General features: G+C 50.8%; 1 protein-coding gene across 3 annotated transcripts in view; it reads right to left on the bottom strand.

Moving 5' to 3' along the window:
• The window catches only part of LOC147108365 (cyclic AMP-responsive element-binding protein 3-like protein 3), a 143,303-nt gene that overhangs the window by 19,820 nt on the left and 98,769 nt on the right, over window positions 1-24,714 (bottom strand). For all 3 annotated transcript variants that reach the window (XM_086004966.1, XM_086004967.1, XM_086004965.1), the window contains 2 exons: window positions 11,907-12,195; window positions 1,009-1,127 (listed from right to left, as the gene is read on the bottom strand). In XM_086004966.1, the coding sequence (XP_085861092.1) occupies window positions 1,009-1,127; window positions 11,907-12,195 (408 nt within the window). The remainder of the gene's footprint in view (window positions 1-1,008; window positions 1,128-11,906; window positions 12,196-24,714) is intronic.

The raw sequence follows: 24,714 nt of genomic DNA, 5'->3' as shown, positions 1-24,714 counted from the left end.
CCCTCAATACTGCACTGGAGTGTCAGCCTAAATTGATGTGCTACAAGTCTCTGGAGTGGGACTTAAACCCACAACCTTCTGACTCAGAGGCAAAAGTGTTACCAAGTGAGCTAACACCCTGCTGAAGGTAAGGCTTTAACAAAAGCATAGGTAACAAACTCATACCTAGCCATTGTCATGATATAGTGCGAGCGTTTATAAATTTATAAATGTTCCCTCCCTTCATTCAGTATCAATTCAGACTTTTAAATACTGTTAACCCAGCAACCGTCTCTCCTGTGATTTGATAGAGGTGTTCTAAAATCACAAAGTGTTCTTATAGAGTAAATAAAGAGAAGCTGTTTTCAGCGGCAGGAGGGTCGGTAACCAAAGGACACAGATTTAAAGTAATTGGTAAAAGAACCAGAGGGGAGATGAGGAGAAATATTTTTATGCATAGAGTTGTTGTGATCTGGAATGCGCTGGAAGCAGATTCAGTAGTAGCTTTCAAAAGGGAATTGGATAGATAGTTGAAGAGGAAAAAATTGCAGGGCTATGGGGAAAGAGCGGGGGAGTGGGACTAATTGAATAGCCTTCTGTGCTGTAAGATTCTATGGTCAATGTTTCACATCAGTTTAAATACGAGCATTTATTAACAGTCCCTAAGTAACAAGTATTTTACAATGTACTGATTAAGTAACCAGTTAGATCCAAACCGGACAAGTCTGTGATTGACGTTTGTAAAGTAGCACGGGCTATTATAACCATAGGGTACAACCCAGAAGGAGGCCATTCAGCCCATCATGTCTGTGCTAGTGCAATGCAAAACTAATCCCACTGCCCTGCTCTCCCCGCATAGCCTCTGTCTGCGAGGTATTAACCGATAATAATATCGTTCTGATTCATTTCTCACTCAACCCTGCTTGAAAACTGAACCTAAAACAAGTCAAATATGAGAAAGAAAACAATCCCCAGGTTAGAGAAATTCATTTGGAGCAATTTAATCATGTAAGGCACACAAAGCCTCACCATTTCATTCGTGTTCGTTAACAGCAGGTCCTTGACAGTGAGTGTGAGGAAACTGTTTGGAGTGGACGGTGCTGGAATGTTCCGTCTCCCATCCTCAAAAAGTTCAGAGTTCCAGTCATCTGGGAGAATAAACATGGACAAAGAATGAAGACCCGTTAACATTTACTTCAGAGCTTCCATTATTAGTCAGGCATAGAGATTGTAAACTATTAATATATAACAACAGCAACTTTCATTTATAAAGCGCCTTTAATGCAGTAAAACGGCCCAAGGCGCTTCACAGGCCCGTTATCAAACAAAATTTGACAACAAGCCTCATAAAGAGATATTAGGACGGGTGACCAACAGCTTGGTCAATGAGGTGTTAATCATGGAATCATAGAATGGTTACAGCACAGAAGGAGGCCATTCAGCCCATCGAGTCCGTGCCGGCTCTCTGCAAGAGCACTTCAGCTAGTCCCACTCCTCCACCCTTTCCCCATAGCCCTGCAAATATTTTTTCCTTCAGGTACTTATCCAATTCCCTTTTGAAAGCCACGATTGAATCTGCCTCCACCACCCTCTCAGGCAGTGCATTCCAGATCCTAACCACTCGCTGCGCAAAGAAGTTTTTCCTCATGTCACCTTTGGTTCTTTTGCCAATCACCTTAAATCTGTGTCCTCTGGCTCTCGACCCTTCCACCAATGGGAACAGTTTCTCTCTATCTACTCTGTCCAGAACCCTCATGATTTTGAACACCTCTATCAAATCTCCTCTCAATCTCCTCTGCTCTAAGGAGAACTACCCCAGCCTCTCCAGTCTATCCATGTAACTGAAGTCCCTCATCCCTGGAATCATTCTCATAAATCTTTTCTGCACCCTCTCTAAGGCCTTCACATCCTTCCTAATGTGTGGTGCCCAGAATTGGACACAATACTCCAGTTGTGGCCGAACCAGTGTTTTATGAAAGTTCATCATAACTTCCTTGCTTTTGTATTCTATGCCTCTATTTATGAAGCTGAGGGTCCCGTATGCTTTTTTAACTGCTTTCTCAACCTGCCCTGCCACCTTCAATGATTTGTGCACATATACCCCCAGGTGTCTCTGTTCCTGCACCCCCTTTAGGATTGTACCCTTTAGTTTATATTGCCTCTCCTCGTTCTTCCTACCAAAATGTATCACTTCGCACTTTTCTGCATTAAATTTCATCTACCACGTGTCCGCCCATTCCACCAGCCTACCTATGTCCTCTTGAAGTCTATCACTCTCCTCCTCACTGTTCACTATACTTCCAAGTTTTGTGTCACCTGTAAATTTTGAAATAATGCCCTGTACACCCAAGTCCAAGTCATGAATATATATCAAGAAAAGCAGTGGTCCGAGTACGACCCCTGGGGCACACCACTGTGAACCTTCCTCCAGGCCGAAAAACAACCTTTCACCACTACTCTCTGTTCCCTGTCACTTAGCCAATTTCGTATCCATGCTGCCACTGTCCCTTTTATTCCATGGGCTTCAACTTTGCTGGCAAGCCTATTATGTGGCACTTCATCAAACGCCTTTTGGAAGTCCATGTACACCACGTCAACTGCATTGCCGTCATCAACCCTCTCTGTTACCTCATGAAAAAATGCAACCAAGTTAGTTAAACACGATTTGCCTTTAACAAATCTGTGCTGGCTTTCCTTAATTAGTCCACATGTCCAAGTGACTGTTAACTTTGTTCCTGATTATTGTTTCTAAAAGCTTCCCCACTACCAAGGTTAAACTGACTGACCTGCAGTTGCTGGGTTTATCCTTACACCCTTTTTTGAACAAGGGTATAACATTTGAAATTCACCAGTCCTCTGGCACCACCCCTGTATCCAAGGAGAATTGGAAGATTATGGCCAGTACCTCCGCGATTTCCTCCTTAACTTCCCTCAGCATCCTAGGATGCATCTCATCTGGTCCTGGTGACTTATCAACTTGAAGTATAGCCAGACTTTCTAGTACCTCTTCTTTATCAATTTTTATCCCATCCAGTATCACCACTACGTCCTCTTTCACTATGACTTTGGCAGCATCTTCTTCTTTGGTAAAGACAGATGCAAAGGAGCATCTTAAAGGAGGAAAGAGAGGTAGAGAGGTGAAGAGGTTTAGGGAGGGAATTCCAGAGCTTAGGGCCTGAAGCCACAAGAGGCCAGAATTGAAGAAACCCAGAAAACGCGGAATATTTTCGGACCGGAGGAGGTTACAGAGATAGGGAGGGATTTGAACACAAGGATGAGAATTTTGAAATCGAGGTGTTGCTTAACCGGGAGCCAATGTAGGTCAGCGAGCACAGGGGTGATGGGTGAGCGGGACTTGGTGTGAGTTAGAATACGGCCAGCAGAGTTTTGGATGAGGTCACGTTTATGGAGAGTGGAAGATGGGTGGCCAGCCAGGAAGGCATTAGATTAGTCGAGATATAGGAAGCCAAACCAGAAAATGATGGAAGTCATCAGAAGGTCAGTGCCTGTCGACAAAAAAAGATGTTTCAGGTAAACTCGGCTGCGATGGAAGGTCTGGAGCAGAATGGGGAATCTGTTCTCATTACCGATGCTGAAGAACCTGCTGTGCGATTCCAGTATTTGGGGGTTCTCCGTTATTCTCCACCCTTCCTTTCCCAGGTTACTTCACTGGGGCAATGCTGTCCCTTTAATTTTTTTTTACAGTACCGAGATAACTAATCCAAAAATGTAATATTGAACATTTCCAAGAGTTTAAACTTCTCAAGGTTTGGCTGCTTAAAACCCGACAGGTGTAACGAAGAATGAGGGGGGTCATGGGGTTGAAAAGTTCAGGGCTTCTTACACTGGAAGAGAGAAGGATAAGAGGTTCCCAAAATTCTGAGAGGTTTTATGATGTTACCCAGTGAATGATTGTTTCACTTGGTTGGTGAGTTAGTAACAAGGGGATGCAAACTCATCATTAGAGGGATGAAGGGGGAAGTTAGAAGAATGTATTTTCACACAGAGAGTTATCAGAACATGAAATGCTTTACCACAAGGGATTATTGAAAAACTCAAGAGGTCAAAACCCCTGGTCTGGACGGATTGCATCCACGCATTTTAAAATAATCTAAGGAAGAGATAGCAGAGGCACTGTTATACATATTTAATAATTTGTTAGAAAAAGATGTAGTGCCAGAGGACTGGTGGATAGCTAACATTATATCTATATTTAAGAAGTGAGATAGAACATGTCCAGAGAACTTTAAATCAGTCAGCCTAACATCAGTGGTAGGAAAAATAATGGAATCCCTACTAAAGGAGAAAAGAGCAAAACATTTGGAAACCAAAAATATAATCCTGAATAATCAGCACCAATTTCAAAAGGGAAAGTCTTGCTTGACCAACCTAATTCTAAAAGGCCTTCGATGAGGTCTTCTTCTTAAGGTACCACATAATAGACTAATGAACAAGGTCAGAGAATGCAGAGTTAGGGGACAAGTAGCAGAATGGATTGCTGGCTGGCTTCAGGACAGAAAGCAGAGAGTGGGGGTAAAGGGTAGCTATTCACAGTGGCAGAAGGTGGGTAGTGGTGTTCCACAAGGATCAGTGCTGGGACCACTGCTGTTCACAATTTATATTAATGATTTAGACTTTGGAATTAAAAACACAATTTCTAAATTTGTAGATGACACCAAATTGGGGGGGATAGTCAATACTGAGGAGGACTGCAACAAATTACAGGAGGACATTAATAAATTTGCAGGATGGGCATATAATTAGCAAATGAAGTTCAACACAGATAAATGTGAGGTATTACATTTTGGTAAGAAGAATAGGGAGGTCACTTATTGGAAACTAATAATCTAAATGGGGTAGAGGAGCAAAGGGACCTGGGAGCACAAATACACAAATCACTAAAAGTTGCGACACAGGTTAGTAAGGCCATAAAAAGCAAACCAAGCACTAGGGTTTATTTCTAGAGGGATAGAATTGAAAGTAGTGAAGTTATTCTAAACCTGTATCGAACCTTGGTTAGACCACACTTCGAGTACTGTGTACAATTCTGGTCGCCATATTATAAAAAGGATATAGAGGCACTGGCGAGCGTGCAAAAAAGATTTACAAGGACTGCGATGTTATATCTATCAGGAAAGGATGAATAGGCTGGGTCTCTTTTCTCTTGAAAAGAGAAGGCTGAGGGGTGACCTAATAGAGGTTTTTAAAATTATGGAAGGTTTTGATAGAGCAGACACAGTGAGAGTGTTTCCACTTGTAGGGAAGAGAAAAACTAGAGGCCATCAATATAAGATAGTCACCAAGAAATCAAATAGGGAATTCAGAAGAAATTTCATGGGATATAGAGATCGGGCGGGAAAGTGGAGTTGAGGCTGAATATCATCCATGATCTTATTGAATGGCGGAGCAGGCTCAAGGGGCCGAATGGCCTACTCCTACTCCTAATTCTTATGTTCTTATGTTCTTTACGCAGAGAGTGGTGAGAATGTGGAACTCGCTACCACAGGGAGTGATTGAAGCGAATAGTACAGATGCATTTAAGGGAAAGCTAGATAAGCATATGAGGGAGAAGGGAGTTGAGGGTTACGCTGATAGAGTAAGTTGAGGAAGGATGGGAGGAGGCTCGAGTGGACAATAAACACCGGCATGGACTGGTTGGGCCGAATGGCCTGTTTCTGTGCCGTGTATCCTGTGTAATTCTATGTAATAGAAATAGAAAGACTTGCATTTCTATAGCGCCTTTCACCACCTCAGGATGTCTCAAAGTGCTTTACAGCCAATGAAGTACTTTTGGAGTGTAGTCACTGTTGTAATGTAGGAAACGCAGCAGCCAATTTGCGCACAGCAAGCTCCCACAAACAGCAATGTGATAATGACCAGATAATCTGGGTTCTATTAGGTGTTGATTGAGGGGTAAGTATTGGCCAGGACATGGGGGAGAACGCCTCTGCTCTTCTTTGAAATAGTGCCATGGGATCTTTTTCATCCACCCGAAAGAGCAGACGGGGCCTCGAAGTAGAAATGGAAACAGCTGGAATACGTTTCATGGCCTGACACACAGAGGGACACGGAACAAAAAGCCCAGGAAGACCAAGGAAACACTGGATAGACAACGTCAAGAGGCTAGTTCAGAACTGACAGCAGTGGAGTGAATTAATTCAGCCTCATCGCTGCTGAGCTTACGGACAGGGATTTAGTAGAAGGAGTATGATGAGGGATGGGCAGGGAATTGGGATTAGAATGGACAGCTTCATTGAAGAGCTTGCACTGGCACAGGCTCGATGGGCTCAATGGCCTCTTGCACGACAATTTCTAGATCAAAATAATCAACAACACCGGCAAAAGCCGGAATTTTATTCCTCATCAACCCTGCTGTTTTTCTTGATCATGGAATTGATTGCTTTCGTTGATTGTTTAGAGAGTGGGAATATTCAGTGAAATGTATTTCTGCTGCCACCTTGTGGTCTCGTTGAGGTAAGGTAGAATCACAGGACATGTTGCCTTTTGCTCAATTGTTCCAAATGCTGTGGATGTTTTCCCCATACTGTGTGCAAAAGCAAAATCATCAGCAGCTCCCCTCAGTGCCTTTCGCGATCTCAGGACATCCCAAAGCACTACAGCCAATGAAATACTTTTGAACAGTAGTCAATAATACAATACAATACAAATCGCTTTATTGGCATGATAAGGTACATCTTATGTTGCCAAAGCATCAAAATACATTTATGGTTGAACACATAAACGCGGTTCCATTCATACAGTGTATAAACAGGTATATCCCTGAGTTTATAAATATATTTTCGCCTTGTTTATATATACTCTTGTCTTAGTTTACTGGTTGTCCCTCTGTTCATGGCAAGCTGTAACATAGTGTGCCGCCAGTGTTACACAGCTTCTCTCCTCCCCCAGTAGGAATGGGAGTTTTTGGTTGTCAGTCAGATTTCTGAATTCAGGGCATATTTGTGAGAATTTTTGATAGAAATTCTCTCTGATGCCCTGATATTTTCCACAGGCTGTGAGGAAGTGCATCTCTGTCTCAACTACTCCCTGACTGCAGTGAGAGCATATCCTGTCTTCTCTTGGCAGCCTGGTCTGCCTGTGTCTGCCTTTTTCGATCGCTAGGCTATGTTCGCTAAGTCTGTACCTTGTCAAGGTTCTTCTCAGTTTGTTATCCTTTACCATGGTCAGGTAATCAGCTATGTTGTATTGTCTGTTTAGGGCCAAGTAGCAATTGAGTTTGCTTTGGGTTTTTGTTGTTTCTGCCCAATATGACAGATATTTTTCCTTTTGCTTAGCGACGATTGTGTTGGGTCGAATTCTTTGTGTTACCCTGTCACTGTCCTGGGGCTGGTTATTGTTAGTATTGTTATTAGTTACTTTATTGAGTCCCAGGACTAGTTGACTGAGGGTATTCTTCTTTATGGTCAGCTCTTGGCATTTCAGGGCGTCGTAGTGATAGCATTGGGGGTTGCTCATTTGTAGGTGATTCCAAAATTTGGTGGCTCTTTTTTGGATAGTGATTATTAATGGGTATTGGCCTAGTTCCGCCCTGCATGCGTTGTTTACTGTTTTCCTTTGAGTCCGGAGGATACTTTTACAGAATTCCGCATGTAGGATCTCAATTGGGTGTTTGTCCCATTTTGCAAAATCTTGTTGTGTTAGTGGTCCCCAGACCTCACTGCCATAGAGTGCAATTGGTTCAATTACTGATTTGAAAATTTTGAGCCAAATGCTAATTGGGATTTCTATTTGGATTGATTTTTTGATGGCATAGAAAGCCCTTCTTGCTTTCTCTTTCAGTTCATTCACAGCCAGTTTGAAGTTTCCCGTAGAACTGATTTTTAAGCCCAAGTATGTGTAGTGAGTGGTTTGTTCAATTTTGGTTGTTCCTACTGTGAAATTTATTGTGGGTCCATGTTGTTTGGATCTTTGCTGGAACACAAGGACTTTGGTTTTTTGGGGATTTATTGTCAGGGCCCAAGTCTGGCAGTACGACTCCAGCAGGTCCAGGTTCTGCTGTAGACCCTCCTTAGTTGGTGACAGCAGAACCAGGTCGTCGGCATAGAGGAGGAATTTAACCTTGGATTCATATAGGGTGAGGCCGGGTGCTGTAGATTGTTCAAGTAGTTTTGCCAATCCATTAATGTAAATATTAAAGAGTGTCGGTGAGATTGGCGAGCCCTGCGTCACCCCCCGCCCCTGTGGGAAGTATTTTGTTTGTTTGTCTCCAATTTTAACTGCACATTTATTGTTTGTATACATTGATTTAATTACATCATATGTTTTACCTCCTACCCCGCTTTCGATAAGTTTCAGGAATAAACCGTCATGCCAGATGGAGTCGAAAGCCTTCTGGAAATCTACAAAGCATGCGTAGATTTTGCTTTTGTTATGGTGAACGTGTTTGTCAATTAGGGTCTGTAGGGTGAAGATATGATCGGATGTTCTATAGTTTGGCAGGAATCCAATTTGGCTTTTACTCAAGACATTGTGCTCTTCAAGGAAGTTTATAAGTCTTTTGTTTATGATGCTACAGAATACCTTCCCCAGGTTACTGTTTACACAGATGCCTCGATAGTTGTTTGGGTCGATTTTGTCCCCACTTTTGTATATGGGTGTTATGAGTCCTTTGTTCCAGATGTCAGGGAAATAACCAACACTCAGAACCAAGTTGAAGAGTTTTAGGATAGCCAGTTTCAGTTTGTCGTCTGCGTGTTTAATCATCTCGTTTAGTATGCCGTCTGTCCCGCAAGCTTTTCCTGGTCGCAGGTCCTTGAGTTTTTCAAGAAGTTCTTTTTCTGTTATTATGGCGTCTAGCGGGTTTTGGTTATCTTTTATGGCCATTTCAAGCTTTTCAAGTTTTTTGCGTATTTGGTGTTGCTCTGGTCCTAGTGTGTTTTTCTGGTATAATTTTTCAAAGTGGTTTACCCATGTGTCCCCATTTTGAATGGACAAATCGTCGTGTTGTTTTTTGTGTAGTGTTTTCAAGTTGTCCCAGAAACAATTCGACTCAATGGATTCCTCCATGGAGCTGAGTGTATTCTTAATAAATTGCTCTTTTTTGGTCCTGAGTGTGTTTCTGTATTGTGTTAGCGTCTGACAATAAGTAAGGCGTAATTCCTCGTTTTCTGGATGTCTGTGTTTTTGGTTTGATAGTTTTCTAAGTTTTTTCCTCATGTTATGGCAATCATGGTCAAACCATTTTTCATAGTTTTTTGTTTTGGGTTTGTTCTTGCGAGCTTTCAAGTTTGCATTTGTTGCCAAATTATCAAAAATATTGTTTAGTTTACTAACTGCCCGGTTTACGCCTTCTTTATTGTGAGTGTATATGTTATCCAGAAAGGTGTCTAAGAGAGCTTGAGTTGATGCATTGCTAATTGTTTTCTGGTATTTTTCCGTGTCGTTTTTGGCCCATCTGTACGATTTTTTGGTGTTGTACAGTTTACTGGGTTGTGTTTCTATGTTGTTTGTTTCTGTCTTTTTGAGAAACATAGTAATTTGACTGTGATCTGACAGTGTTGTTTGTGGTTTGACTGTGAATGCTCTGAAAGAGGATGGGTCCAAGTCTGTAATCATATAGTCTACTGTGCTGCAGCCAAGAGGTGAGCAGTAGGTCGATCTTCCTAGGAGGTCTCCTATGAACCTACCATTGACAATGTACAGACCCAGGTTTCGACAGAGCTGTAGTAGCTGTTTACCGTTGGTATTTGACTGCTTGTCGCAGTTATGCCTGTATGGAAGGGAAGGGATGTCAAAGTGGTTATTCCCGAATACGTAATTGTTTCCCTGATTATTGGTGAAGTCTGGTTCTTCGCCCGTTCTTGAATTGAGGTCCCCACAGATCAACACGTTCCCCTGGGCCTGGTATTGGATAATTTCCCCCTCCATGTTGGAGAAGGTGTCCTCTTTGTAGTACGGGGAATCGATTGGAGGGATATAAAGTGCGCAAATGTAAACATCTTGGGTGTTTGAGATAATCTCCCTCTCAAGTTTGAGCCACATATGGTTTTCGCCCTTTTTTATAAATTTGATGTAATTCTTAAGTTCTGTTTTAAACCAGATCAGTATGCCTCCGGAGTCTCTGCCTTGGGTTACACTTGGTAGTCACTGTTGTAATGTAGGAAACGTGGCAGCCAAATTGCGCACAGCAAGCTCCCACAAACACCAATGAGATAATAATCTGTTTTAGTCATGTGGGTCGGGGGATAAATATTGGGCAGGACACTAGGGAGAACTCGTAAAAATCAACATTTCATTGTGCAGTACACACGTCTGCTGCATATATGACAAATAAAATTGAATTGAATTGAATTGAATTGAACTCCCTTGCTCTTCTTCAAAATAGTGCCTTGGGATCTTTTACATCTACCTGAGAGGACAAGCGGGGCCTCGGTTTAACATAAATAAAAACAGAAAATGCTGGAAACACTCAGCAGGTCAGTGAAAAACAGAGTTCACGTTTCAAGTCGATGACTTTTCAGGTTTCTCTCTCCACAGATGCTGCCTGACCTGCTGAGTATTTCCAGCATTTTCTATTTTTATTTCAGATTTCCAGCATCAGCAATATTTTGCTTTTGCCTCGGTTTAAACGTCTCATCTGAAAGACGGCACCTCCGATAGTGCGGCACTCCCCCAGTACTGCACTGCAGTGTTAGCCTGGATTTTGTGCTCAAGCCTCTGGAGTGGGACTTGAACCCGCGAGAGAGCTACCTCTGATTCACGGATGGCACTTTCTGCTGGGACAACATGGCTGTTGTACTTGTAGTCCATTGTGTAAAGCACATTGGTGGATTGCAAAGTCATGACGCAGTACAAGGTGCGAGTATTAAGGTCCCAGCTTTGAGCCTTGGTCAGTATTCCTCCGACAGCTCCCGACAACAGCAGTTGGACACTACAAGTGGGCTTGTTCCCTCTGGTCTTGGGAGGGGAGATCAGCCAGATGTTTCCCGCTCCCGATTGCTATCCAGTGACGTCTGCCGGGAAGTGTGGATGTGGGAAGCAGGTGATGACAGGTCTCTCTGTGATGCCCGCCATAGCCAAATAGCCTGCAGACCCCTGCTGCCCGAACTCAAGCATGAAGAATAGCCCTTTGAGTGAGGTGCTGGAGAATTCTCAGGACCTTCACCAGGGGGGAAATTATTCGGCGGAGGGGGCAATGACTTTTAAAGAGTTCCAGAGTTGTGTAGAAAGAGCTCCCTGTTTGACTCTGCTTGCTAATTTGCAATTACTCCCCTGTGTTAAACATGTACGAATAAAACTCTGAGCAGGCTGCATTCTCACAGACATAAGGACTGATCCGAGGGAGTCCTGGGAGAGAAAATAAGAACGTAAAAAAATAGGAGCAGGAGTAGGCCGTTCGGCCCTTCGAGCCTGCTCCGCCATTCAATAAGATCATAGCTGATCTTCGACCTCAACTCCACCTTCCTGCACTATCCCCATATCCCTTCATTCCCTTAATATCCAAAAATCTTTCGATCTCTGCCTTGAATATACTCAATGACTGAGCCTCCACAGCCCTCTGGGGTAGAGAATTCCAAAGATTCACTACCCTCTGAGTGAAGAAATTTCTCCTCATCTCAGTCCTAAATGACCGACCTCTTATTCTGAGACTGTGACCCCTGGTTCTAGAGTCCCCAGCCAGGGGAAACATCCTCCCTGTATCTACCCTGTCAAGCCCCTTAAGGATTTTATACATTTCAATGTAATCACCTCTTACTCTTCTAAACTCTGGTAGATAGGCCGAGTCAACTCAATCTCTCCTCAAACGACAATCCCCCCATCCCAGAAAGGAAATAAAAGCCTAGGCCAATTATGCGGGGTGGGGGGCGGAAATCGGGGAAATTCCTCTCCGACACCAACCCCCACCCCCTGCTCCATTCACACTGACCCGTTGGAGCCTGCAGTTAAAGGGAAGCAAGGCTTCTTACCGAAATCGATGGAGATCTCTGCATCTGGGCAGTCAGCCTCTGGAGCCCTTGGAGCAGCAGCCTGGCAGCAGAGCTCTGACCCAGGGTGAAAGGTTGGCTCGGTGCAGAAAGCCTTGAGGTCCCGGGGGCTGTTGGGCGGCATGCAGTGCTGGGGGCTGTCCAGCTGGTCGGACAGGTGGTCTTCGGATATCCCACTATCACTGCCGGCCGACGACCAGAGCGGGGAGGCAGGAACAGCTTCAGCCAGGATGGAGGACAGGAACTCATCATTGTTGCTGCCACTGAGGATCTGGGGAGGAGGAATGAGCATTAGGTTAGCGACTGAGTAAACCAGCTCAAGAGAATTCCACCAATACTTTATCAGCCAAAATGGAGGAGTTACGATGCTCTGTGTGTGGGGGTGACCCAGGGTTGCGATGCTCTGTGTGGGGATGATGCGGGGTTACGATGCTCTGTGAGGGGGTGACCTGGGGATACGATGCGCTGTGTGTGGGGTGACCCGGGGTTAGGATGCTCTGTGTGTGGGGGTGACCCGGGGTTACGATGCTCTGTGTGTGGGGGTGACCCGGGGTAACGATGCTCTGTTTGTGCGGGTGACCCGGGGATACGATGCTCTGTGTGTGGGTGTGACCCGGGGTAACGATGCTCTGTGTGTGGGGGTGACCCGGGGTTACGATGCTCTGTGTGTGGGGGTGACCCGGGGTAACGATGCTCTGTGTGTGGGGGTGACCCGGGGTTACGATGCTCTGTGTGTGGGGGTCATCCGGGGTTACGATGCTCTGTGTGTGGGGTGACCCGGGGTTACGATGCTCTATGTGGGATGATCTGGGGTTATGATGCTCTGTGAGGGGGTGACCTGGGGTTATGATGCTCTGTGTGGGGGTGACCTGGGGTTACGATGATCTGTGAGGGGGTGACCTAGGGCTACGATGCTCTGTGTGGGGGTGACCCGGGGTTACGATGGTTTGTGAGGAGGTGACCCGGGGTTACAATGCTCAGTATGTGGGGTGACCCGGGGTTATGATGCTCTGTATGTGGGGTGACCCGAGGTTACAATGCTCTATGTGGGATGACCCAGGGTTACGATGCTCTGTGTGTGGTGGTGACCCGGAGTTATGATGCTCTGTGTGTGGGGGTGACCCGGGGTTACGATGCTCTGTGTGTGGGGGTGACCCGGGGTTATGATGCTCTGTGTGTGGGGGTGACCCGGAGTTACAATGCTCTGTGTGTGGGGGTGACCCGGGGTTACGATGCTCTGTGTGTGGTGGTGATCCGGAGTTACGATGCTTTGTGTGTGGGGGTTACCCGGGGTTACGATGGACTGTGTGTGGGTTGACCCGGGGTTACGATGCTCTGTGAGGGGGTGACGCGGGGTTACGATGGACTGTGTGTGGGGTGACCCGGGGTTATGATGCTCTGTGTGGGGTGACCCAGGGTTACGATGCTCTATATGGGATGACCGGGGTTACGATGCTCTGTGTGTGGTGGTGACCCGGAGTTACGATGCTCTGTGTGTGGGGGTGACCCGGGGTTACGATGGACTGTGTGTGGGGTGACCCGGGGTTATGATGCTCTGTGTGTGGGGGTGACCCGGGGTTATGATGGACTGTGTGTGTGGCTGACCCGTGTATACGATGCTCTGTGTGGGATGACCCGGGGTTACGATGCCCTGTGTGTGGGGGTGACCTGGGGTTACGAAGCTCTGTGTGTGGGGTGACCCAGGGTTACATTGTTCTGTGTATGGGGGTGACCCAGGGTTACAATGCTCTGTGTGTGGGGGTGACCCGGAATTACGATGCTCTGTGTGTGGGGGTGACGCGGGGTTACGATGCTCTGTTTGGGGTTGACCCAGAGTTACGATGCTCTGTGTGTGCGGATGACCTGGGGTAATGATGCTCTGTTTGGGGGTGAACCGGGGTTATGATGCTCTGTGAGGGGGTGACCTGGGGTTACGATGCTCTGTGTGGGTGTGACCTGAGGTTACGATGCTCTGTGTGTGGGGGTGACCTGGGGTTACGATGCTCTGTGTGGGATGACCCGGGGTTACGATGCTCTGTGTGTGCAGGTGACCTGGGGTAATGATGCTCTGTTTGGGGGGTTGACCCAGACTTACGATGCTCTGTGTGGGTGTGACCTGAGGTTACGATGCTCTGTGTGTGGGGGTGACCCAGGGTTACGATGCTCTGTGTGTGGGGGTGACCCGAGGTTACGATGCTCTGTGTGTGGGGGTGACCCGGGGTTACGATGCTCTGTGTGCGATGACCCGGGGTTACGATGCTCTGTGTGGGGTGACCCGGGGTGACAATGCTCTATGTGGGATGACCCGGGTTACGATGCTCTGTGAGGGGGTGACCTGGGGTTATGATGCGCTGTGTGGGGTGACCCGGCATTACGATGCTCTGTATGTGGGGGTGACCTGGGGCTATCATGCTCTGTGCAGGGGTGACCCGAGGTTACGATGCTCTGTGGGTGGGGGTGACCTGGGGTTACGATGCTCTCTGTGTGGGGGTGACTCTGGGTTATGATGCTCTGTGTGGGGGTGACCCGGGGTTACGATGCTCTGTGTGTGGGGTGACCCGGGGTTACGATGCTCTATGTGGGATGACCTGGGGTTACGATGCTCTGTGTGGGGGCTGACCTGGGGTTACGATGCTCTGTGTGTGGGGGTGAGCTGGGGTTATGATGTTCTATGTGGGTGTGATGTGGGGTTACGATGCTCTCTGAGGGTTGACCTGGGGTTACGATGCTCTGTGTGTGGGGTGACCCTGGATTATGCTGCTCTGTGTATGGGGGTGACCCAGGGTTACGATGCTCTGTGTGTGGGGGTGACCCGGGGTTACGATGCTCTGTGTGTGGGGGTGACCCGTGTTTACGATGCTCTGTGTGGGGTGACCCGAAGTTACAATGCTCTGTGTATGGGGATGACCCAGAGTTATGATGCTCTGTGTGGGGTGGCCCGGGGTTACGATGCTCTGTGTGGGATGACCCGGGGTTACGATGCTCTGTGTGGGGCGTGACCCGGGTTTATGATGCTCGGTGTGGGTGTGACCCGGGGTTACGATGCTCTGTGTTTGGGGTGACCCGGTGTTACGATGCTCTGTGTGGTGTTACCCAGGGTTACGATGCTCTGTGTGGGATCACCCGGGGTGACGATGCTCTATGTGGGATGAAGATGCTCTATGTGGGATGACCCGGGGTTACGAAGCTCTGTCAGGGGGTGACCTGGGGTTATGATGCGCTGTGTGGGATGACCCGGCATTACGATGCTCTGTATGTGGGGGTGACCTGGGGTTACGATGCTCTGTGTGTGTGGGGGTGACCAGGGGTTGCGATGCTCTGTGTGGGGGGGTGACCCGAGGTTACGATGCTCTGTGGGTGGAGGTGACCCGGGGTTACGATGCTCTGTGTGTGGGGGTGACTCTGGGTTATGATGCTCTGTGTGGGGGTTAAACAGGGTTATGATGTTCTATGTGGTGGTGATGCGGTATTACAATGCTCTCTGAGGGGGTGACCTGGTGTTACGATGATCTGTGTGTGGGGTGACCCTGGGTTATGCTGTTCTGTGTATGGGGGTGACCCAGGGTTATGATGCTCTGTGTGTGGGGGTGACCCGGGGTTACGATGCTCTGTGTGTGGGGGTGACAGTGTTTACGATGCTCTCTGAGGGGGTGACCTGGTGTTACGATGATCTGTGTGTGGGGTGACCCTGGGTTATGCTGTTCTGTGTATGGGGGTGACCCGGGGTTACGATGCTCTGTGTGTGGGGGTGACCCGTGTTTACGATGCTCTCTGTGGGTGTGACCCGGGGTTACAATGCTCTGTGTATGGGGATGACCCAGAGTTATGATGCTCTGTGTGGGGTGGCCCGGTGTTACGATGCTCTGTGTGGGATGACCCGGGGTTACGATGCTCTGTGTGGGGGCTGACCCGGGGTTATGATGCTCGGTGTGGGTGTGACCCGGGGTTACGATGCTCTGTGTTTCGGGTGACCCGGGGTGACAATGCTCTATGTGGGATGACCCGGGTTACAATGCTCTGTGAGGGGGTGACCTGGGGTTATGATGCGCTGTGTGGGGTGACCCGGCATTACGATGCTCTGTATGTGGGGGTGACCTGGGGCTATCATGCTCTGTGCAGGGGTGACCCGAGGTTACGATGCTCTGTGGGTGGGGGTGACCTGGGGTTACGATGCTCTCTGTGTGGGGGTGACTCTGGGTTATGATGCTCTGTGTGGGGGTGACCCGGGGTTACGATGCTCTGTGTGTGGGGTGACCCGGGGTTACGATGCTCTATGTGGGATGACCTGGGGTTACGATGCTCTGTGTGGGGGCTGACCTGGGGATACGATGCTCTGTGTGTGGGGGTGAGCTGGGGTTATGATGTTCTATGTGGGTGTGATGTGGGGTTACGATGCTCTCTGAGGGTTGACCTGGGGTTACGATGCTCTGTGTGTGGGGTGACCCTGGATTATGCTGCTCTGTGTATGGGGGTGACCCAGGGTTACGATGCTCTGTGTGTGGGGGTGACCCGGGGTTACGATGCTCTGTGTGTGGGGGTGACCCGTGTTTACGATGCTCTGTGTGGGGTGACCCGAAGTTACAATGCTCTGTGTATGGGGATGACCCAGAGTTATGATGCTCTGTGTGGGGTGGCCCGGGGTTACGATGCTCTGTGTGGGATGACCCGGGGTTACGACGCTCTGTGTGGGGCGTGACCCGGGTTTATGATGCTCGGTGTGGGTGTGACCCGGGGTTACGATGCTCTGTGTTTGGGGTGACCCGGTGTTACGATGCTCTGTGTGGTGTTACCCAGGGTTACGATGCTCTGTGTGGGATCACCCGGGGTGACGATGCTCTATGTGGGATGAAGATGCTCTATGTGGGATGACCCGGGGTTACGAAGCTCTGTCAGGGGGTGACCTGGGGTTATGATGCGCTGTGTGGGATGACCCGGCATTACGATGCTCTGTATGTGGGGGTGACCTGGGGTTACGATGCTCTGTGTGTGTGGGGGTGACCAGGGGTTGCGATGCTCTGTGTGGGGGGGTGACCCGAGGTTACGATGCTCTGTGGGTGGAGGTGACCCGGGGTTACGATGCTCTGTGTGTGGGGGTGACTCTGGGTTATGATGCTCTGTGTGGGGGTTAAACAGGGTTATGATGTTCTATGTGGTGGTGATGCGGTGTTACAATGCTCTCTGAGGGGGTGACCTGGTGTTACGATGATCTGTGTGTGGGGTGACCCTGGGTTATGCTGTTCTGTGTATGGGGGTGACCCAGGGTTATGATGCTCTGTGTGTGGGGGTGACCCGGGGTTACGATGCTCTGTGTGTGGGGGTGACAGTGTTTACGATGCTCTCTGAGGGGGTGACCTGGTGTTACGATGATCTGTGTGTGGGGTGATCCTGGGTTATGCTGTTCTGTGTATGGGGGTGACCCAGGGTTATGATGCTCTGTGTGTGGGGGTGACCCGGGGTTACGATGCTCTGTGTGTGGGGGTGACCCATGTTTACGATGCTCTCTGTGGGTGTGACCCGGGGTTACAATGCTCTGTGTATGGGGATGACCCAGAGTTATGATGCTCTGTGTGGGGTGGCCCGGTGTTACGATGCTCTGTGTGGGATGACCCGGGGTTACGATGCTCTGTGTGGGGGCTGACCCGGGGTTATGATGCTCGGTGTGGGTGTGACCCGGGGTTACGATGCTCTGTGTTTCGGGTGACCCGGGGTTACGATGCTCTGTGTGGTGTGACCCGAGGTTACGATGCTCTGTGTGGGATCACCCGGGGTGACGATGCTCTATGTGGGATGACCCGGGGTTACGATGCTCTGTGAGGGGGTGACCTGTGGTTATGATGCGCTGTGTGGGGTGACCCGGCATTACGATGCTCTGTATGTGGAGGTGACCTGGGATTATGATGCTTTGTGCGGGGGTGACCTGGGGTTACGATGCTCTGTGTGTGTGGGGGTGACCCGGGGTTATGATGCTGTGTGTGTGGGGGTGACCAAAGGTTACAATGTTCTGTGGGTGGGGGTGACCCAGGGTTACGATGCTCTGTGTGTGGGGGTGACTCTGGGTTCTGATGCTCTGTGTGGGGGTGACACGGGGTTACGATGCTCTTGTGTGGGGTGACCCGGTGTTACGATGCTCTATGTGGGATGACCCGGGGTTACAATGCTCTGTGTGTGGGGGCGACCCGGGGTTACGATGATCTGTGTGTGGGGGTGACCCGGGGTTACGATGATCTGTGTGTGGGGTGACCTGGGGTTATGATGTTCTATGTGGGGGTGATGTGGGGTTACGATGCTCTCTGAGGGGGTGACCTGGGGTCACGATGCTCTGTGTGTGGGGTGACCCTGGGTTATGCTGCTCTGTGTATGGGGGTGACCCGGGGTTACGATGCTCTGTGCGGGGGTGACCTGGGGTAACGATGCTCTGTGTGTGGGGGTGACCCATGTTTACGATGCTCTGTGTGGGGTGATGCGAAGGTACAATGCTCTGTGTGTGGGGATGACCCAGAGTTATGATGCTCTGTGTGGGGTGGCCCGGGGTTATGATGCTCTGTGTGGGATCACCAGGGTTACGATGCTTTGTGAAGGGGGTGACCCAGGATTACGATGCTCTGTGTGGGGTGACCCGGAGTTACGATGTTCTGTGTGTGTGGTGACCCGGGGTTACGATGCTCTGTTTGGGGTTACTCGGGGTTACGATGCTCTGTGTGGGGGTTGACCTGGGATTACGATGCCCTGTGTGAGGGTGACTTGGGGTTTCGATGCTCTGTGTGTGGGGGTGACCCGGGGTTATGATGGCCTGTGTGAGGTGGTGACCAGGGGTTACGATGCTCTGTGTGTGGGGTTGATCCGGGGTTATGAGGCTCTGTGAGTGTGGGTGACCTGGGGCTATGATGCTTTGTGTGGGGGGTGACCCGGGGTTACAATGCTCTGTGTGGGGTGACCCGGACTTATGATGCTCTGTGAGGTGTGACCTGGGGTTACGATGCTCTGTGAGGGGGTGACCTGCGGTTACGATGCTGTGTGTGGGGTTACCCAGGGTTATGATGCTCTGTGTGTGATGGTGACCTGGGGTAATGATGCTCTGTGTTGGGGTGACCGGGGGTTACAATGCTCTGTGTGGGGGTGACCCGGGGTTACGATGCTCTGTGTGTGGGGGTGACCCGGGGTTACGATGCTCTGTGTGTGCGGGTGACCCGAGGTTACCATGCTCTGTGTGTAGGGGTGACATGGGGTTACGATGCTCTGTGTGGGGGTGACACGGGGTTACGATGCTCTGTGTGTGGGGTGACCCGGGGTTACGATGCTCTGTGTGGGGGTGACCCAGGGTTACAATGCTCTGTGTGGGGATGACCCGGGGTTACGATGCTCTGTGCGGTGGTGACCCTGGGTTACAATGCTCTTTGTGTGGGGGTCACCCGAGGTTACGATGCTCTGTGTGGGGTTGACCCGGGGTTACGATGGTCTGTGTGGGGGAGTGACCCGGGGTTTCAATGCTCTGTGTGGTGGTGACCCGGGGTTACGATGCTCTGTGTGTGGAGGTGACCCGGGGTTACGATGCTCTGTGTGTGGGGGTGACCCAGGGTTATGATGCTCTGTTAGTGGGGTGACCTGGGGTTACGATGCTCTATGTGGGATGATCCGGGGTTACGGTGCTCTGTCAGGGGGTGACCTGGGGTTACGATGCTCTGTGTGGGGGGTGACCCGGGGTTACGATGCTCTGTGTGTGGGGGTGACCCGAGGTTACGATGCTCTGTGTGTGGGGTGACACGGGGTTACGATGCACTGTGTGGGGGTGACACGGGGTTACGATGCTCTGTGTGTGGGGTGACCCAGGGTTACGATGCTCTGTGAGGGGTGACCTGGGGTTACAATGCTCTGTGTGTGGGGTGACACGGGGTTATGCTGCTCTGTGTATGGGGGTGAACCAGGGATACGATGCTTTGTGTGTGGGGGTGACCTGGGATTACGATGCTCTGTGTGGAGGGGATGACGCAGAGTTATGATGCTCTGTGTGGGATGACCTGGGGTTACGATGCTCTGTGTGGGGTGGCCCGGGGTTACGATGCTCTGTGTGGGGTGACCCGGGGTTGCGATGCACTGTGAGGGGTGACCTGGGGTTACGATGCTCTGTGTGGGGGTGACCTGGGGTTACGATGCTCTGTGTGGGGGGGTTACCCGGGGTTACGATGCTCTGTGTGGGGGTGACCTGGGGTTACGATGCTCTGTGTGGGGTGACCTGGGGTGACGATGCTCTATGTAGGATGACCTGGGGATAGGATGCTCTGTGAGGGGTGACCTGGGTTTACGATGCTCTGTGTGGGGGTGACCTGAGGTGACGATGCTCTATGTAGGATGACCTGGGGATAGGATGCTCTGTGAGGGGTGACCCGGGGTTACAATGCTCTGTGTGGCGGGGTGAGCCGGACTTATGATGCTGTGTGTGTGGGTTGACCTGGGGTTACGATGCTCTGTGTGTGTTGACCCGGGGTTACGATGCTCTATGTGGGATGACCCAAGGTTACAATGCTCTGTGTGTGGGGGTGACCTGGGGTTACGATGCTCTGTGTGTGGGGGTGACCCGGGGTTATGATGCTCTGTGAGAAGGTGCCCCGTGTTTACGATGCTCTGTGTGGGATGACATGGAGTTACAATGCTCTGTGTGTGGGGGTGACCTGGGGTTACGATGCTCTGTGTGTGGGGGTGACCCGGGGTTACGATGCTCTGTGAGAGGGTGCCCCGTGTTTACGATGCTCTGTGTGGGATGACATGGAGTTACAATGCTCTGTGTGTGGGGATGACCCAGAGTTATGATGCTCTGTGTGGGGTGGCCTGGGGTTACGATGCTCTGTGTGGGATGACCCAGGGTTACGAAGCTCTGTGTGTGGGATGACCCATGGTTATGCTGCTCTGTGTATGGGGTGACCAGAGGTTACGATGCTCTGTGTGTGGGGGTGACCCAGGCTTACGATGCTCTATGTGGGATGATCCAGGGTTACGATGCTCTGTGAGGGGGTAACCTGGGATTACGATGCTCTCTGTGGGGGTGAACCGGGGTTACGATGCTCTGTGTGGTGGGGTGACCCAGGGTTACAATGCTCTGTGTCGGGGGGTGACCTGGGGTTACGATGCTCTATGTGGGATGATCCGGGGTTACGATGCTCTGTGTGTAGGGGTATCCCGGAATTACGATGCTCTGTGTGTGGGGTTGACCCGGGATTATGATGCTCTGTGAGGGGGTGACCTGGGGTTATGATGCGCTGTGTGTGGGGTGAGCCGGGGTTACGATGCTCTGTGAAGGGTGACCTGGGGTTATGATGCTCTGTGTGTGGGGTGACACGGGGTTATGCTGCCCTGTGTGTGTGGGTGAACCAGGGATACGATGCTCTGTGTGTGGGGGTGACCTGGGGTTACGATGCTCTGTGTGGAGGAGATGACGCAGAGTTATGATGCTCTGTGTGGGGTGGCCCGGGGTTACGATGCTCTGTGTGGGATGACCTGGGGTTATGATGCTCTGTGTGGGGTGGCCCGGGGTTACGATGCTCAGTGTGGGATGACCCGGGGTTGCAATGCACTGTGAAGGGTGACCTGGGATTACGATGCTCTGTGTGGGGGTGACCTGGGGTTACGATGCTCTGTGTGTGGGTGTTACCCGGGGTTACGATGCTCTGTGTGGGGGTGACCTGGGGTTACGATGCTCTGTGTGGGGTGACCTGGGGTGACGATGCTCTATGTGGGATGACCCGGGGATACGATGCTCTGTGAGGGGTGACCTGGGTTACGATGCTCTGTGTGGTGACCTGGGGTTATGATGCTCTGTGTGTGGGGGTAACCTGGGTTTACGATGCACTGTGTGGGGGTGACCTGGGGTTACGATGTTCTGTGTGTGGGAGTGACCCGGGGTTACGATGCACTGTGTGGGGGTGACCTGGGGTTACGATGCTCTGTGTGTGGGGGTGACCTGGACTTACGATGCTCTGTGTGTGGGAGTGACCCGGGGTTACGATGCTCTGTGTGTGGGGTGACCCGGGGTTATGATGTTCTATGTGGGGATGATGAGAGGTTACGATGCTCTGTGAGGGGTTGATCTGGGGTTGCGATGCTCTGTGTGTGGGGTGACCTGGGATTACGATGCTCTGTGTGTGGGGGTGACCCGGGGTTACGATGCTCTGTGTATGGGGGTATCCTGGAATTACGATGCTCTGTGTGTGGGGTTGACCCGGGGATACGATGCTCTGTGAGGGGTGACCTGGGTTACGATGCTCTGTGAGGTGTGACCTGCGGTTATGATGCTCTGTGTGGTGACCTGGGGTTATGATGCTCTGTGTGTGGGAGTAACCTGGGTTTACGATGCGCTGTGTGGGGGTGACCTGGGGTTACGATGTTCTGTGTGTGGGAGTGACCCGGGGTTACGATGCACTGTGTGGGGGTGACCTGGGGTTACGATGCTCTGTGTGTGGCGTGACCTGGGGTTACGATGCTCTATGTGGGATGACCCAGGGTTACAATGATCTGTGTGTGGGGGTGACCCGGACTTACGATGCTCTGTGTGTGGGATGCCCCGGGGTTATGATGCTCTGTGTGGGGTGACCCGGGGTGACGATGCTCTGTGGGATGACCCCAGGTTACGATGCTCTGCGAGGGGTGACCTGGGGTTACGATGCTCTGTGTGGTGTGACCCGGGGTTATGATGCTCTGTGTGTGGGGGTGACCTGGGTTTACGATGCTCTGTGTGTGGGAGTGACCCGGGGTTATGAGGCTCTGTGTGAGGGTAACCAGGGGTTACGATGCTCTGTGTGTGTGGTGACCCGGGGTTACGATGCTCTATGTGGGATGACCCGGGGTTACAATGCTCTGTGTGTGGGGGTGACCTGGACTTACGATGCTCTGTGTGTGGGAGTGACCCGGGGTTACGATGCTCTGTGTGTGGGGTGACCCGGGGTTATGATGTTCTATGTGGGGATGATGAGAGGTTACGATGCTCTGTGAGGGGTTGACCTGGGGTTGCGATGCTCTGTGTGTGGGGTGACCCGGGATTATGTGCTCTGTGTATGGGGGTGAACCGTGGATACGATGCTCTGTGTATGGGGGTGAACCGTGGATACGATGCTCTGTGTGTGGGGGTGACCTGGGATTACGATGCTCTGTGTGTGGGGGTGACCCGGGGTTACACTGCACTGTGAGGGGGTGACCTGGTGTTACGATGCTCTGTGTGGAGGGGATGACCTGGGGTTACGTTGCTGTGTGTGTGGGGGTGCCCCGTGATAACGATGCCCTGTGTGGGGTAATCCGAAGTTACGATGCTCTGTGTATGGGGATGACCCAGAGTTATGATGCTCTGTGTGGGGTGGCCCGGTGTTACGATGCTCTGTGCGAGATGACCCGGGGCTATGATGCTCTGTGTGGGGTGGCCCGGGGTTTCGATTCTCTGTGTGGGATGACCCGGGTTTACAATGCTCTGTGTGTGGGGGTGACCCGGGGTTATGATGCTCTGTGTGTGGGGGTGACCTGGGGTTACGATGCTCAGTGCGGGTCTGACCCGGGGTTACAATGCTCTGTGTTTGGGTGCCCCGTGTTTACGATGCTCTGTGTGGGTTGACCTGAAGTTACAATGTTCTGTGTGTGGGGATGACCCAGAGTTATGATGCTCTGTGTGGCTTGGCCTGGGGTTACGATGCTCTGTGTGGGATGACCCGGGGTTACGATGCTCTGTGTGTGGGGTGACCCATGGTTATGCTGCTCTGTGTATGTGGTGACCCGAGGTTACGGTGCTCTGTGTGTGGGGGTGACCCGGGGTTACGATGCTCTGTGTATGGGGGTATCCTGGAATTACGATGCTGTGTGTGTGGGGTTGACCCGGGGATACGATGCTCTGTGAGGGGTGACCTGGGTTACGATGCTGTATGTGGGATGATCCAGGGTTACGATGCTCTGTGAGGGGGTGACCTGGGATTACGATGCTCTCTTTGGGGGTGAACTGGGGTTACGATGCTCTGTGTGGCGGGGTGACCCAGGGTTACAATGCTCTGTGTCGGGGGGTGACCTGGGGTTACGATGCTCTATGTGGGATGATCCGGGGTTACGATGCTCTTTGTGTGGGGGGTATCCCGGAATTACGATGCTCTGCGTGTGGGGTTGACCCGGGGTTACAATGCTCTCTGAGGGGTTGACCTGGGGTTATGATGCGCTGTGTGTGGGGTGAGCCGGGGTTATGATGCTCTGTGTGGGGGTGACCTGGGTTTACGATGCTCTGTGTGTGGAGGTGACATGGGGTTACGATGCTCTGTGTGGGGGTGACCCGGACGTACGATGCTCTGTGTGTGGGAGTGACCTGGGGTTACGATGCTCTGTGTGTCGGGTGACCCGGGGTTATGATGTTCTATGTGGGGATGATGAGGGGTTATGATGCTCTGTGAGTGGGTGACCTGAGGTTACGATGCTCTGTGTGTGGGGTGACCCGGGGTTATGCTGCTCTGTGTATGGGGGTGAACCAGGGATACGATGCTCTGTGTGTGGGGGTGACCTGGGGTTACGATGCTCTGTGTGTGGGGGTGACCTGGGGTGACGCTGCTCTGTGAGGGGGTGACCTGGTGTTACGATTCTCTGTGTGGAGGGGATGACCTGGGGTTACGATGCTCTGTGTGTGGGGGTGCGCCGTGTTTACGATGCTCTGTGCGGGGTAACCCGAAGTTACAGTGCTCTGTGTGTGGGGATGACCCAGAGTTATGATGCTCTGTGTGGGGTGGCCCGGGGTTACGATGCTCTGTGCGAGATTACCCGGGGCTACGATGCTCTGTGT

Source organism: Somniosus microcephalus, chromosome 13, assembly GCF_052327205.1.
Source record: "Somniosus microcephalus isolate GS21.2 chromosome 13, FLI_Smic_1.0, whole genome shotgun sequence".
Classification (NCBI taxonomy): domain Eukaryota; kingdom Metazoa; phylum Chordata; class Chondrichthyes; order Squaliformes; family Somniosidae; genus Somniosus; species Somniosus microcephalus.
The sequence above is the reverse complement of the archived record's forward strand: the minus strand, read 5'-3'. Positions and strand labels throughout refer to the sequence as shown.